The sequence below is a fragment of the Caenorhabditis remanei genome, chromosome IV, assembly GCF_010183535.1.
Source record: "Caenorhabditis remanei strain PX506 chromosome IV, whole genome shotgun sequence".
NCBI lineage: Eukaryota > Metazoa > Nematoda > Chromadorea > Rhabditida > Rhabditidae > Caenorhabditis > Caenorhabditis remanei.
Window position 1 is genome coordinate 11,003,351 of NC_071331.1, and position 16,892 is coordinate 11,020,242.

At 37.7% G+C, this 16,892-nt stretch overlaps 2 protein-coding genes across 2 annotated transcripts; both read right to left on the reverse strand.

Annotated features, from left to right (window-relative positions):
• Positions 1 to 609: 609 nt before the first annotated feature.
• Positions 610 to 1,378, reverse strand: GCK72_013239 (uncharacterized protein; the record flags this gene model as incomplete). Its single annotated transcript, XM_053729742.1, has 6 exons — positions 610 to 648; positions 699 to 872; positions 924 to 989; positions 1,036 to 1,158; positions 1,209 to 1,268; positions 1,322 to 1,378. 6 exons carry the CDS (start codon positions 1,376 to 1,378, stop codon positions 610 to 612), a joined length of 519 nt encoding a protein of 172 aa, XP_053584514.1.
• A 1,069-nt stretch (positions 1,379 to 2,447) lies between these two features.
• GCK72_013240 (uncharacterized protein) lies at positions 2,448 to 7,939 on the reverse strand (the record flags this gene model as incomplete). Its single annotated transcript, XM_053729743.1, has 24 exons — positions 2,448 to 2,498; positions 3,083 to 3,253; positions 3,303 to 3,407; positions 3,510 to 3,578; positions 3,696 to 3,776; positions 3,823 to 3,999; positions 4,124 to 4,420; positions 4,467 to 4,688; positions 4,740 to 5,051; positions 5,102 to 5,194; positions 5,243 to 5,365; positions 5,414 to 5,530; positions 5,578 to 5,631; positions 5,845 to 5,967; positions 6,020 to 6,118; positions 6,168 to 6,323; positions 6,377 to 6,499; positions 6,569 to 6,853; positions 6,928 to 7,185; positions 7,381 to 7,473; positions 7,522 to 7,572; positions 7,624 to 7,698; positions 7,745 to 7,822; positions 7,874 to 7,939. The coding sequence occupies 24 exons, from the start codon at positions 7,937 to 7,939 to the stop codon at positions 2,448 to 2,450; spliced, it is 3,279 nt and encodes a 1,092-aa protein (XP_053584515.1).
• Positions 7,940 to 16,892: the final 8,953 nt, after the last annotated feature.

Consider the following 16,892-nt stretch of genomic DNA (forward strand, 5'->3'; position numbering starts at 1 on the left):
ACGCGACGCATCTAACGAGAAACGCGTCAGTGCCATGTCTGCGTCTCCTCGGGAGACAGATGTGACAGATGTGTCTCTAGGTTTATGCACGTGAGAGACGCAGATCGTCGCATTTATCGATCCTTTGCGCTTTTCTCGTGGGCGCTTTTTCATACAAGCATCAAGTCATTCCTACAGCTAGAAACTTCGCGGTAGCTTACAAAATACTAATGCCAGGATTGCAAATGGTATGCCCCGCCCATTTTTCTGTGGACTACTTACTTTTTTCCATGGGCAAATTAGAGGTTTTTGTTTTTCCATTGATTTTTCTTTTCTCTTGGAGGGGTCGAATCTAAATGATAAAAGTGGTGAGTTTTCAGTTGTAAACTTCCTTTGAAACTATCAATTGATTTATTGTCACATAAAACACAAAACAGGAGAAGAATCTTGTCAAAAAAAATGATGAGCATACAAGTGAAAGAGGCGAGAATGTGGAAAATGAGAAATGGAAAACAAGAAGAATTCAACAGATCTGAAAAAGGAAAGCAACAAAGAGGAAAGAACTATCGGGGACTAAAACAATGGGAATTTTATACATAAAAACAGACTATATCAAAACAATTGCCTATTTCAAAACATCTCTGACCAGTCGGTGCTGCACATTCTTTTCTGAAAATAAAAGTTACTGAGTTGTGAAACTTAAAATATTAGAAACTCACTGTGCAGTTTGGTACAGTCTCCTCAGACTGATTTCGAGATCCAACTGGAAGATTTGGGGATAACAGGGGGACAGATGACGCTTTCAATGGACGAGTCTGCAAACTTTTCACTCTGCTGGAAGGCCCTGGACTATCTTCAGATGAGCTTCTGGAGGATGATCTACTCGATGACGGCTGGAATACATAATTTATATTTGCAACTAGCCCTAAACTCTCAAAACTTACATTTGACCGAATCGGACTAACATCCACGTGCAGTCGTTTTCTTGATGATCTATTTTGTTTTGGAGTCTGAATATTGAAAATTAGTATAAAACCAAAAAGATAGTCGACTTACACTTGTCACAGGCTCCGGACTACAACTCAATCCAAAAAACGCACAGCAGGTTGGACCAAAATTTCGTCGACACGTTGAAGGGACTCTAATGGGGTAGCAAACGTCTGTTCTCCGTTTTGGTTTCTGAATTCATAATTGATGCAATATTTTTTGAAATAAATTAATACACTTACGGATAGCACTATTCTCTCTTTTGTTTCTTGGTAGAAGCGTTCTTGAAAGAATATCTGCAGCTGGAAAAATCTGACTTTTATAAAAATGCATGTTTATTTAAAAAAAAACTTACAACATCCTCTTCCACTTCGAGTTTTGTTGTCAGTTGAAGGAAGCTCTGGTAATTCATCTCTGACTTTTGAAACTTCTTTTCCATATAATTAAAATAAAATGTGTGAAATTTTGTTTCACGAAATCCTAACTGTGAATGCACTTTCTGAACGGCAAAGCACATTTATGAGAAAATTTATTCCAAAACTTACATCTGGAAAAAAATGTGTGAACCCTTCTGGATCCTCGATGAATTGTTCCATTGTTCCTCTACGATAAAATATGCTAGACCTGAAATTTGCCATTTTTTTTGCGTTTGAAAGCTTAATAATGACATAATGTAGGCACAATTATGAAAAATAAATAAATTATTGCACAGATTAAAAAAAAACTAATCTATTAAGTCAAGTGTTCGATTTTTTTTTAGTTTTTCGAATTTCTCCGATAAAACAACAACAAAATACGAAACAACTTGTGGGAGGTCGGAAACGAGAGGACATGCGCTCTATCACCATCTCTCTTTCTCTGCGTGCTATTCTTCTTTTACTGGCGCGTTTTCAATTCAAGCTTCATTTCGCAATACGTAAAACAAGCTAACATACGTCTCGCAGTTTGATAAAACTTTGAAGTAACGGATTTGACTCAAGATTAAAAGTTGTGGGGCTGTTTCAAAGAATGAAGACGAACACTTTTTGGCAGTATCTGTCAAAAGAATATGAAGTTTAGCCGTTTTCAGTTGGACTTGTCCAGCTTTAAGAATTCGTCATGGCAATTCTGATTGTCACACCCAGTAGATTTTTAGTGAATCATACAGACCAAAAGTAGATCTTTATTTTTGTAGTTGACAACTTTTTTGTACGAGTACTCCTGAGAGAGTTATGTTCATTTTAAGACAAAAACTCAAAAATCACTATTCCACTGAAATTGGTCGATTTGAGATAGAAATTACTTTGTCGATACATAACTTACTAGGAAATGCTCGTGCAAAAAAGTTGTCAACTACAAAAATACAACTCTACTTGTGATCTATGCATTCCATAAACAATCGAAATCGTGAGACTATCAGTGAGGCAGTCTTACACTCACAAAGTTGACTGATCACACACAAAGTTGACAGATCAGAAAAGTTAGTTCTCCCTTGAATTGAACTAATTTATGTTAGTGAATAGAATACATTGATGGAACTCTCCGGCAAGTGTCTGAACGAATAGTTATTAACTACAAAAGATAAAATCCAGACTTGATCTACAAGTTATCCGAGTTTAAAACGAACAGAACCATCGTGACACACTCTCCACGTTTTCCATGTTGCAGTAAACTTACAGTCTTTTGAGCGGTGCTGTATATGTTGCCCATAAATATATTTTTATGTGTCCAGACAAGATCTTTCAAATATTCTCATTGTCTACTTGAATGTCTTGTTTTTGAATCTGAAATAAAACTAATTTTCGGAACTTGATTGGAAAACAGTTATTTGTGTTTTAAAAACGATTCAATAGATTTCAAAAGTAGGTTCCACTTGTCTGACTTCGGTGTTTTCATCTTTTTTTGAACAAACTTCGCAGTTAATCCTTCCCAACTATATACCTTTGACTCTAACAATTGATTTGTAGCTGAAATAATCTGAAATGAAAGTTTTGTTATATTAAATTATTTTATTGAAAACATTTAAAACAAAAAACAAAAAACAACGAACAAAAGAACAACATACAAAAGAACAACATACAAAAAAACCTAGGAAAATAATTTAAATACGGGGAATAAAAGGGTCATAACTATATACCTTATCCAAATGACTTTTGATCATTTTCCAAAAAGCTTCTCCAAAGCCGGTCCTCTCTCGGGTCTCGCGGTCGTAGATGGCGTCGTGCAGGTGATGCCCATTGTAACCCATGAAGGCCTTGTAGCCACCTTTGACTAGCACCTTTTTCATCCAGTCCGTCACCTCCTCCTCCTGAAAACAGTGAATTTTTATCGATTCATAGAAAGAGAGGAACACTTACCTTCCAGCGCAAATAGCTTCCAGAATAAGTTCTGGAGAATGGGATGATAGGCTCGGGTTGTATCGGGTTGTCGCTGTTCGAGATGACGAGCCGCATAGTTTCTTCCTGAAATATATCACTTTTTGAGTGAAATTTAGCTATTTTTAAACTGTTTCTCCATTTTTCATGCCAAAATTATCAACTTTCAGGTCAAAACAAAATACTTACATCTAATTCTCTTTCCAATGGCTTCTGTGGAGCATCTTGATGTGGCGGTTGGACATCGGCTGGTGCCTCCTGAAACTATTCATTTTTTCATAAAGATAGAAAGTTGCCCCGACTAAGATTTCAAAACCAAGACATTCTTCTCTTTGCCTATTTCTCAATACAGTTCTTTGCAGCTGAAAAACTCACATCGTGGCGGTTCGTACTTCCAGCATGATCTGGAGCGTCAAATTCAGCTGGTGGACTGATGTGGCTAGGAGAAGCAGGGCTCTGAAAACGAATAGTTTTAGGTGTATTACAATTTTCGAAAACTAACCGATGGCTCATTCATTTCAACATCTTGACCATCATTATCATAATCAATATCCAAATGATCGTCCATACCACTTGTAGATGGTTCGGAAACTTCTGCCGATTGTGCTCTTTCCGAATGAGCAGGAGACATTTGTGGTATTCCATTGGGAAGATGCGGTTGTTCTTCGGCTGGTGCCTTCTGAAACTATAAACTTTTCATTTTTTCACGAAGATAGAAGGTTGCTCCCACTATGATTTCCCCACCAAGACATGCTTCTCTTTGCCTATTTTTAGTACAGTTGCTTGCAGATAAAAAAACTCACATCATCTTCTTCATCATCTTCAGGTTCCTGGGGCACTTCCTGCTCTTCCTGCTCCGGATGCTCCACATTGTCATCATCATGAGCTCCGACAATCTCAGCCTCATCTTCTTCCAATTCATTGATCGGCGGCGACTGACGATGTGGTTCCTCGTCTTGCAGTTCAATTGCAACACACGGTGCTGCTTGTTCTCTGACACTCATCATATCAGAATGAGCAACACCGCGAGCCTCGATGTCTTCCGAATCATGACGGCTCCAGTTTCCGGAAGACTCTGGAGCGTCCAAATCAGCAGTGCTCTGAAAACGAATAGTTTGTGGTGTATTAAAATTTCCAAAAACTAACCGATGGCTCATACATTTCGAAATCTTGACCATCATAATCATAACCAAGATCCAAGTCATCATCCATATCAATTGTAGATGGTTCGGAAGCTTCTGCCGATTTTGCTCTTTCCGAATGAGCAGGAGACGTTTGTGCCATTTGATTGGGTGGAGGCTGGCTGGTTGATGGAACATCCGCGCTTACTATTAGGGCTCCCGTGTGTTCGAGCCAAGCGATTCGGAGCTGAAAAGTTTGAAGTTTCTAAAAAAAAAAAGAGAAGAAGCTGAAACTCACCACATTACTGTTCCACCCCATTCCTGAAGCCAGTTCGAAGAATTCTTTCCAATTTGGGTTCTTTGACCAAATATCGTCCATATCGATTGTTCCCAAATTTGGTTGGAATTTGATGTAATGTTCCTCCCGGAAACTGGTTTCTTGTTTCCTCTCGTTCCTCAAGAAATCTTCGATTTGAGATTTCGTGATCCGGAAAAAGTCAACAGTAATCACAAAGAGTTCGACTTCGATGTCCAACGGTGGGCGTGGGCGATCCACCAGCTCTTCCAAGTACTTGGATCTTTCTCCCAAGTACTTGTAGAATGGGTATTCCTACAAAGACAAATAAATTACAACTTGTAAACCCAAATACAAAACCATACCATCTCCCATTCATGACGTTGTCGTTCTCTTCTCTCTTGGTAGAGATCCTCGTACATTTTTTTGTCCTTGTTGTTGACTTGCCATCTTTTCTTCTGAAATTCCGATTCTTTTAGATTATAGAAATGAAAGTTAAAACTCACTTCTTTCTCTGAGAACTCTCCACTATCAATCTCTTCTTTTGAATAAAGAGAAGTTTTGGCGTAGAGAGGATCAATAACATCTTTTTGATCCTGCTCTCTTCTTTGCTCCAGCCAATTTTTCAACTGAAAAAAGTTTTGCTTTTTCAATATCCCAAGTTCTTAAAAACATACAGTTTCCTCTTTGATTTGAGTGATTTGCTCGATCCGCTTGAAATCGGCATCTTCCCATTGTTGACCGAGTCCCAGCTTCCTTTGGAACTCTTTTTCAAGAGTGAGAACGTGGGCATGCTGAAAATTTGGAATGTGTTCATGACAGTCATACTGTAGATACTTACAGCCTCCTTGAACTTCCTCGTCGGCACTATTACGGTCTTCCATGCCCATTTGAGCTAAAAAAAAGAACTTATGACTTGAAAATAATGGTTTTAACATACGGGTTGGATGAAAACAGAAGCATATTTCTTCTGAAAGTCCGAAAAGGTGGAACATTGAGACCCCACAAACATTTCCTTTTTATTCTCCTTTGAAACATTTTTATTGAAAAGCTCCACGCGAAGAGCAGACTCCTTGTCTCTCTGTGAGTCAATAAAATCCTGAATCACCAAGAAACTGTATTGTTGTCTTTTGACCAGAAGCTCGATTTCCAATTTCATTGGAGCTCTTTCTCTCATTATGATCTTCTTCACTGCATATTTTCCAGAAGGTCTCAAATCAGAGAAAAGAGTCTGAAACAAGAACAAGTTTGAATTAAAATCATCTCATTTTAAGTAATGTTACATTCTCGTTTTTAAGATTTCCGAATCTTTGTTCACTTTTCTTCATTAATTCCTTTGCCGACTCCAACTCATACGTTTTGTTCGCTTTCCATTTTTTCACCTGAAAAATCACCAAATTGTTTCTATATCATTAATCCTCTTTTTACTACCTTCTCCACATCAACTCCGGCGTTTAAGAGAAATTTCTCTTCTTTTTGGATATCTTCCATCGAGGACAGGTTATCCAATCTTTTCTCCATATTTGGTGGGAATCCCCAATCGATCTCCACATCTTTCTCCAAGCGTTCTTTTAAATATTCATCTATCTGGAAATATTAATTTTGTCTGGTTGTAAAATTATTATATGGATTTTGATTACCTCAGTACTGCTTTCTGAATTGTCTTTGATACTCTTCATTTCATCGGGTGATAATTTTCCAAAAATCTCCTCCATACTCTTCTTGAAGATGCGTTCCCGCAGTGATGAAGCACTGCGAGAAGTCTGAAATTGAAATTTGTTCATTTATTTGCAGAAAGACATTTCCTGACTGTTGGTAGATTAAAAACTTACCGAAGGTCCTTGCCTTCTTACAGGTGAAGGCGAAGATCTGCGACTTGAGGATCCAGAATCCATTCCTCTGCTAGAACGTCTAGAGCCAGCTCTTGAAGCTGCGGATGAACTTCTGGTCCGTCCGCTTACACTTGCCCCATTCACATTCTTGGGAGTCCTGATTGTGGATCTGGACGACCGTTCAGGGGAGGCATTTCGGGAGCTTGCCGCGCTCGTCTGCCTGGACCACGATTTGGATCGGGTTCGGTGGCTGACGGACGCTCCTTCCCATTCATCCTCACTTTCCTGAAAAAGTTTATGTTCATATATTTGCAAAACGCATTGCCTTCCAGTTGAGGGTTGCTGAATTGAACGCTTACCGAAGATAATTGTCTTCTTATGGAGGAAGGGGAGGATCGGCGGCTTGAGGAACCAGAATTCATTCTTCTTCCAGAACTTCTCGAGCGGGTTCTCGAAGCTGCGGATGAACTTCTTGTCCGACCGCTTACACTTGGGCCGCCGACTTTCTTGGGAGCCCTTATTGATGAACGGAACAAAGGATCCGGGGAGACGTTTCTAGAATTGGCAGCGCTTCTAGTGCGGTGGCTGACGGGAGCACCATCCTCATCATCGCTTCCCTGAAAAAGTTGGATTTCGTGAGGGAAAAACGTTTCACAGAGAATTTGGGCGTAATTTCACATTTATTTTCGGTGTAATCATTCTTGGCAGTCAGTTTATGAATTGTTCTGCTGAAATGTCTGACGACAAAGGGTTTGGGAAACTGGGATAACCAGTCAAAATTTTGGCGAATATCAATAAGGACGAAAACTCACCATGACAGAATGGCACTTTTTTGGACGACCTCTTCCTCTTTTTGGTTCTGGAGAGGAACCACGGGATGGATTCCTGCTCTGGGGACGGGATCTCTGGAATTATTTAGGTTTTAATCTGACCTCAAGCTAGAAAAAACTCACATCCCTCCTATTGCAAGATTTCGAACGGGTTCGTTTGGTGACGGTTCTGGGCTGAAAATTAGATTTGACTTGTTAAGTTGGTTCTTATTTTTAAATTCTTACATTTGAACTTGATGAGGTGGCAGAAGATGTAGACGGTTGAGAGTTCGTCGGGTTCTTCGATGATCTTGTTTTTTTCTGAAAAATAAAAAAGTCAATATTTCAAAGTATATCCAGAACTTACCGGAGCAGTCGAACCTGTTCCACTTGATTGGCGGCGATTCGATTGAGCAGAAGTACACTGGCTCGACGATGGTGTTGCCTTAAAGAAAATTGACGCTTTAAAAAATAATTCAATTATAATCCAACTTACCGAATACCTTTTCACAGTGGATCTCTTTCGTACGTCATTTCTCAAACGCATTACTCCTTCAACCATTTTCAGATTTTGGCTGCTTATAAGCTGAAAAGAAACAATTTTTAGAATTCTACATTGAGAAAAAGATAATTGAAAGTAAAATTATAAACAAAAACATTCGGCTAGACCACAACATTTCGTTAACTCTACTCGAAGACGCGTTCTGCTGACCAAGCGAATAAGAAGAGATCATAGAAACCGAGAGACGCAGCAAGAGACGCAACACGTTTGTTGATAGACTAGGGAAGAATGCGAGAGGCAGAGAAGATGGCTGAACGACACATTGGAAAAAATGGCGTAGTGAGGGAAATGTATGATTGCAATGCGTATGTACGTGTGGTCGGAATACTAACTGGAGAATTGTGAAAAAGTCTTGGCACATGTATTTGAAAAGATGAAAGCTCAAAACAAAACTACTGGACTAAACGTTTATTTGGTTGTTTCAATGGTTATTTCAGTGGATTTCTAAATAAAAGAGAGAGAGAAAATTCATGATTTTTAAAATACCACAACTTTTCTGCTTCTGCTGCGAAAATTGGGAACCTCAAGATTGAAGTTATGATAACATAAATTTATCCAGTGCAATGGAAGGCGTTCGCCTATCTGCCTGTATGTTTTAGTGTAAACGGGGAGAAGAGGGAGAACGTATCTGTGTATGCATTTGTATTTGTGACAGTTGCTTTTATTGATCTTCAAAAAACAAGACAGAAGAACAAATGTGGAAGTATGATTCATGGGGCACTCATACATTTCTTCTAATCAAATGTGCAATTAAAGTTGCAAAAACTAATAATTGTGCAGGAAAGTCCAGCATGAAACAGTTTTCAACAACGTTTCCTTACTAGTAAGTTTTTTTCTGAGAAACTCTGTATCACATTCAAAATAGTACAGTATGTATGTTGGTTTTATTGAGCCCAAGTTATGTGAGCGAAAATGTCAGAACAATATAAAATTCTACTTCGTGACATGAACGAAACTTCATGTTTCACGCCAGATGGTTAACTTTTTTATATCAGACTGGGAGAGGTAATGATTAACACTTCGGGAAAACGCACAGTGGTGTCAAACCAAAACCTTATGAGATGTGTTTTTTTCGTTCCTATTTCTCAAAATTGCTTGTGTTGCTATCGCCAATTTATCAATCAAGGATACTGGTGTAACCTGTGACAACATTCAACCATAAATACAAGAGTAAAAACACAGCTTGAACACATCTTTGAAGATAAACGAATATCAATGAAGTAATCAGAAGCGTGAAGAAAAAAAATAGTGGAAGATAAAACTGTTACCAACAGAAATGAAGAATAGATTTCTGAGCTTTTTTTCCAACGCGTTCAAAACTATCGAAAAAAAGCAACCAATATGTATTCAAATTACACCGTTGAAACATGGAACTCTAAATAGCGACTTAAATGAAAACTGAATAAAATAACGATTTCATCACATCGATAAAACTGAAAAATATTCAAAAAATAACTGCTAACGTTGATCTAACAGGTTCTACAATAGGTGACATAAAAGTGTAATTAAATTATAGAAACTTCAAGAAACATTGAACTCCGACAGAAACAAACTTTTTGTAAAGCTAATGTTTCCACATAGCTAAAGAGCTGAAGATCAATTGGCAGTGTAACTTCATAATCAATTTGATACGTCGACATGAACTACCGACCTAAAGTTTCGATGAAATATTTCCGTGAGAGGTTACTGTTACAGGATCCATATTTCATAAAAAATTGAAACTCTCTCAAGTTCTGTTCACGTGCTATTTTTTTTCTTTTGAACTTGGAATGACTATATCGCATACTTGTCAACCGGGTCGAAACGGGCCGACACGGGCCGGTTCGTAACTCGCGTCAAAATGAATATTATGAGCTCAAAAATATACCAAAATGTAGATCTCGACGAGTTCTATGTCCGTGACCTACTACGGGCCGGATGGCCATTCGTTAATATGCCGCGGGCCGGGCTAGAATGGCTTTTTTGGCCATTTTCGCGCTTTTCGGCACTTTTTCCCGGCACATTAACGAATAGACATCCGGCCCGTAGTAGGTCACGGACATAGAACTCGTCGAGATCTACATTTTGGTATATTTTTCAGCTCATAATATTAGGCTTTCCATCCGGGCGGCAAGATGCCCGCCCGACCCGCCCTAGGGCGGGCGGCGACCCGCCCTAAGACGGCCCTGCCGCCCCATCATTCTATGCGTGACACCCTCCTTTCTTCACGCTCTTCCCCCTCGCTTTCGTCAAGCGAAGGTTTGGCCTAGTGGTTAACAACTCTGTTTTTGAATTTGATACTCTCGAGTTCAAACTTTTTTGCGGCAAAACTTTTTTTTTCTTTTTTTTTTAATTGAATAGAGAGTGCTATTGGTTTTTCGACAAAATTAGATTAGATAATATGAAAAAAATAAATTAAGGAGAAACATTTTGTCACGCCAGTCTACCCTAGGGCGGGCTAGGGCGGGCACGGGCGGGTCGCCGCCCGGGCGGGCGAGGGCCGCCCGCAGAAACGCCCGTCCGGATGGAAAGCCTACATAATATTCATTTTGACGCGAGCTACGAGCCGGCCCGTGTCGGCCCGTTTCGGCCCGGTTGACACGTATGCTATATCGTTCAGAACACTAAAGAGTTTTTATTATATTTGTTTTTCTTTTTAATTGTATTAGAAAAATGTTATGTTTCACTTCGCTTTCAAGTATGAGATCTTCAGAACATGCAATAATGCTTGCAGCCAAGTGATTCTAAAAGTTAGTTCAAAATAAGTCAGTTTCCATGGTCTATATTTTTTTAAACAGATTTCTTTTTTCCGCCATGGGATAGAGTTCGGTGTTCCAAAAATCCCACTGTACCCTATTGCCATCGTCTTCATTTCTGTGATAGCTACAATCTAATAAAATACATTTACATATTTTCCGCTTATCTTATTGCACTACGCGCAGCTTTTTTAATGAGAAAAAGAAACCTGATATTAAGCTTTATCGTCTCCAAATATTGGGGATTTCCCCCTTCCTCACGTGGCGATTGATACAGATATTCGACATGTGACCAAATAATAATATCGGTTCTTATCTTTTTCCGTTATTATTTCTTGTTTCACAAGTGTATCTTCATGTCATTCTTTCATAAGATTTCAGGGTTTCGGTTTGGAAAACGTAAGTTGGGGTAGCCGAAATTATCATACTTGCAAATTTACGGCCCGGTAGAGAATTTTCAAGGCCCGGCCCGGCTTCAAAAAAAAGGTACCTATTTTTTACCAAATTTTTTGAATTTTTTTGAAAATTTACATTAAAAATTTCAATTTTTTGATGAATAACTATCTTTTGATTGAATTCTGAAGTATAGTCAAAAATTCGACATTTTTGGGAAAAAATTCAAAAAAATTCAAATTTTCGTTCAAAATTTCAGTTCAAATTTTTCAGCCCGGCCCGGCCCGGCCCGTTGCAAGTATGGAAATTATTCACTGTTTTCATGGTATGGTTTATAGCTAAAATCATTATTCACTTTAATGGAATGTCGTTATCTAAGAATATCTGAACTTATTAATAAGAAGAAGAAGTTATTCTACTGATTTTTTCTCAAGTTAGCAAGATGGTTTTAGAAAGTTAGTTTGTCTGATAAAATTGTTACCATTTCATTGAACAAATTTGTTGATGTGCCTTATGGATTTTACAATCGGAGGATTCCTCACTACCTCTTCAGACAATACCCTATGAGTTCCTATCTCCTGGTTCGTGCAACATTTTCAGTTTTTCATCCATCGATTCTCGCTAATTTTCAATTTTAATGATGTTTTGAAGTTCAGTTCAGAAAAAACCTCATAGATGTGACAAGATTGCTTCGACTGACTAACTAACAAGAAGTTAAAGTTTACAAAGTTTCTGTTTTAGCATCTCTGTTAATTCCACTCTCAACTTTCAGTAAAGTTTCTATTACCATCGACGGAAACTGTGTACTGGGCCTGGTAGGAAGTGTTTGCAATATTTTTCTAGTTCATTTCTTTTTGTTTCTTTCATTTGTTCATTTTTTTAAATCTGTTCAAAAAACGCCTATCTTTATCACTCTTTTTTACTTCAAAGTATTTTATCTGTCTGCTTTGAAACCGTATTGTTGATACTTTCAAGGAGGTGCGAATAGTATTTGTCAGGTTACTCTTTATGTGCTTAACACCTGATTATCACAGTAATACTTATAAGTAAAATGAAATATAAAAGAGTTTCAGTCGAAAATTTCCGTTTCAGAACTGTCATAAAATAGTTCAGGAACTACAAATGATGATTTCTTTACTTTGGTTTTCATGGCTCACAATCAGGTCTTCAACAAACATTTTATCATTAAAATGCCTTACGCAGAGCTTCAACAGGGTGTCTAACATTTTTCACAGTTTCTATTTTCTAACTTAATTTTAAAACTACATAAATTGGTATTCTCTCTTGTCCGTGTTCGAAAAAATACTTTCTCTAACAAAAACAATTTCTGGGAACCTTTTGATATAAAATGAATCTTAGCTTGAGAGTGTAGAAATTTCTGTGTTTTTATATTCTTGCACGGTTTCAATTACAAATTATATGTACTTACAAGTTTTCTATTCTATTGTATCGATTTTCAAAAATAGTCAGAGATAGGCTCCCAAGTAAGCTCACTTCAATAGCATATTCGTTTCGTTTCCACTTCTTCTCTATGCTTGCAATAAATAGAACAATTCAATCTGTTTAGACCTGCAAAGTTCACTACGTAGTTCCTCTTCTTTCCAACACTCTTATCACTTATCCCTCCCCATTTATGTTTCCCGTTTCTATTTGTGTTGACCTGACACTTTTTGGCCTTTGATGATAACAAGTGATATCATGTACGGTTTCTATTCTTCCACCATAAGAAACTTGTTTTTTTCTTTGGAAGATTACGGTAGCCTTCGTTGAAACTGAAAGACATTTCGTTGACGTTTCACTGTATTTCAAAGTATTCGAAAAAAAAGAAGGACGTCAGTCTTCAATTTCAATATTCGGCTCCGCGACAATTCGCAACTGCGACATTTCGCAACTGCGACATTCCGCAACTAGTCATTTCGCAACTGCGACGTTTCTCAACTACGACATTTCGCAACCACGACGTTTCGCTACCACTGGGCATTTGCATATTTGGGTCAGCTAAAAATGTTGAGTGTACCAAAGTGCTTGGGAACATATTTGAAAATAATTAAATAGAAGAAAAAGTTATCTGACCCACTTTTAGACAAAACTAGGTTAAACTATTGCTACATAGTTTAATGGTTGCGAAACGTCGTGGTGGCGAAATGTCGTAGTTGAGAAACGTCGCAGTTGCGAAATGACTAGTTGCGAAATGTCGCAGTTGCGAAGTGTCGCAGTTGCGAAACCTACGTGAGTTGCGGAATGTCGCAGTTGCGAAATGTCGCAGTTGCGAATTGTCGCGGAGCCCAATATTCAAAATGAAGACGAGAAGGTTGGTTGATGATTAAAATATGATAATTTGTCTCAAGAAACGAAATTTACATTTTGAACTCTTGACCATTGAAGCATCAAATTTCGAGAAGGTCAAATATTAAAAGTCGAGAAGTAATAACGTTGAAATGATGACTCAAATTGAGATATTCAACAGTATAGGCACTATTTATTTGAGGAAATGTTGTATAGATTTAATGCGATGACTCACTTTACAAATTATCAAGATTGATTTGTATGGCCTTTATAATCTTTTTGAAACTGACAAGTCGTACTCCTTATATCATATGAGTTATCTGGAAATAATCACTTATTGGCACGTCAATTTGAAAATCAACAATATTCCATCTCTGGTAAATCGCAAAATGTTCTGAAATTTTTCATCTGAACCGCTTGAAAAAACAATTTTTGCATACACAATTTTACTATCCATTAATGTTTCAAGTTTGACTTATTCTTTTGTAGTTCTGTTGCATTTTACTTGCAAATTACCTAGCTAGACGATCGTCTGTATAATAAAGTATCAGAGTGTAACAGTTTTTATATCCGCGCTTTACCGAAGTTACCAGACCAGTTGAAAGTCAATCAAAACATTGTTCTCCTAAAAACTGATTCCTTTAAACAACGTTGAAACCGTCTATTACGAAATTCACCACATTTTCTTTTCCTCTTCTGGAAACACTAATACATCTGAATTATCTAGAAATTTTACTGTCACTACATATGCAGGAGTAGAAACATGAAGTCTAGGGCATATTCTGTTTTTCAGATTTTTTTAAACTTTCGCTTTCTACTAAAAGTCCTGAGGACAGACTATAAAAAAACAATCCAATTTGAAATTGTTTCCTTATGATCGCCACTTTTTATCTATTCTAACCTTTCGTTTCTTATCTATTTTCAGTGTAATTTCAATTTGTTTCCGACCAAAATGTTAACAGCATTATTTTCTTCTTTTGACAACTAATTTCCTTGTTTTGTAATTGTTGAGAGAGAAAATAACTTCGTGAATAAGTTTATAGTTTGATGACAGCAGTAAAACATTTTCCCGTTCTTGCAGCTCCACTAGTTAACTAAACATACAATAACATTACCCAATTAAAGGCTAATATGGAACAGAAAACATTTGATTTTTTTAATTTCAAAGATTCAAATTATTCCTTACATTTCGACGTGAACTATCATGGCCTGTCACCGTACCTCAAGGTCATTAAACGTGGCAAGAAAATCTGTGTATATTAGAGGAACATAACTCCAAATTATTGATTTCCATCATGTTGGTCATCTCTTCTTTTGCTCTTGTCACCACTCTAGAACATGGATGAACGTAGTGAGTTGTTATGGCAAATTGTAAACAAGACATTAGGTTGAAATAGTATATTTCTGGAAGTGAAGAGACAACTCACATCCAGTTTTTTGGGAAGCTCGAAGTCTATTATGCTACGTTTCAAAATCCCTGCTTCAGCCTTTAAGCCGATCAACCTGTCAAACCTTTTTCCCATCTGTTATATAAAAAAAGACGTTCAGTTTCGAAGTTATGGTTGGGTCAACGATAACCAGTATCTATTTATAATATTTTGGAATTAGAGCATATTTTGAATGAGATACAGTGTCGAAAATGTAATGGTAAAAAGAGAATTGTCCGACTTCTTAATTGTGACTGAAATATAAGATAGCAGGAACAGTGATTTTCTTAATTTTGTAAATAATCCAAACTGCGCTTACTGGAAATTGATATTGTTCCGCAATCTACTTGAGATCCACACTGAATATTCCTATTCGGTAAGGAGTTATCCTGGATAACTTGAAACCGTTAAAATCCCAGTTTCCCGATGATTTTGTCTTTTTACCTGAAGTTTTTTTCAGTTTCAAAGATACAGTGAATCGAATCTAAATTTGAATAACTTCGGTGGATAGTATCCAGATCATTCAAATTAGCCTGTTCACGTTTGAAACTAGGAAGAGACAGTGCTAGAGAGGATCAAGATTCTGGGCTCCGCGTCACTTCGCAACCGATTATTTCGCTAAGACGTTCCGGAACTTAAACATTCTCGCGTACTACGATATTTAAAAATTTTTCGTGCTCAGAAAACATTATTGATTACGTTAGAAACTGTCAGAACGCGAGTAGAGTGAATTTTATGTGATTTTAATTGACAAATATGAGTCTGACTCACTTGCGAAATGACTAGTTGCGATATGTACGTGAGTTGCGAATCGACTGGTTGCGAAGTGACACAGAGCCAGATTGTGGAATGGAGTTCGATTCTGAGAAGGGCAATTTGCCTAATCTTTCAACTGTCAGCCTTTAAAACTTGGCACGCTATTTAACCTAAACTAGGCTTGTTCTCACATTGCTCCCAAAGTTCAAAGAGTGATCTTTCGTAGCCACAGGTCCTGAAAATCAATGAATACCTGATTCAAAATAAGAGTTCTGAAACGGTGAACACCCAATACTGTGATGAAAGCGAAAGTTACTCTTCTATGAGTAGTTATCATGGAAAACTTGATACAGTCGAAATCCCATTTGGTTTTGTATCTGATGTTTTTTTACAGTTTCAAAGACACAGTAAATGAAATACAATTTTGAAAAATTTCAATCCGTGGCATTAATAACACTTGGCTCAAATAAAAGCTAAAACAAAAAGTTAACGGCTGTGAATTGTTAACGGCTGTGAACAGTGTGAAACTTTGAACCTTAAAATAGGAAAACTACTTCCTGGACATCGTAACTTTCATCTTGCTCTATTGCCTGGTTAGTTAGTTAATGACTCTGAAACAACAATACCAAAAAGAGAGATTCAAACTGATAAGACACCTGTGAAAAAGTGTAAACCTGCAAAAAGTGATCTCTGTACTAACCGTAACCTCTCTCTCCAAAATACTCCTAACGTAACATGTGTTGACAGACTTTTTACAACTCCACCTGTCACTTTGTGAGATGACATCACCAAGGAGAACGTGACTCTCTCCATTAACCATACTCTCTCTCCCCCTCCTCCCGAATCATTCTCCTTGCCATCCAGACTGGAGTCAATATGTAGTCTAGAAGAGAGGAATCCAGTTGCCACGTGCACTTTGTCTCTTTTTCTCTCGAGTCTCTCACTCTCTCATTCTATCTCTTCGTCTCCTCAATTTCTTCATTAGCTCGGGGCGGGAGTGTCTTACCGAGGCGACCGTGAGAAGACACAAAAAGAGAAAAAGAAAAAGTGGCGAGTGTCTGCGTCTCTTCGTCTCGCACACTCTCTACTTCCGTTCTGAATTATGCAGCTGCTCTTCATGCTTTTCAAATGCTCATCATAGACCCTTTTGAATGAAAATTTTTGGTTTCATTCTTATAAAAATTCTAGGTTTTCAATATATATTTATTTTCTCTTCTTCTTCTTCTCTTTTTCATTCTTCTTTTCTCTTTTTTGCCCTTCCATTCCCATCCAATTTCCTTCTCTCTCTCCCTTACTGACTTCCCGCAAAAATTCGCCTTGTTCCTAGGTCTCTTGGGTCAGTACACTATCTCAGTC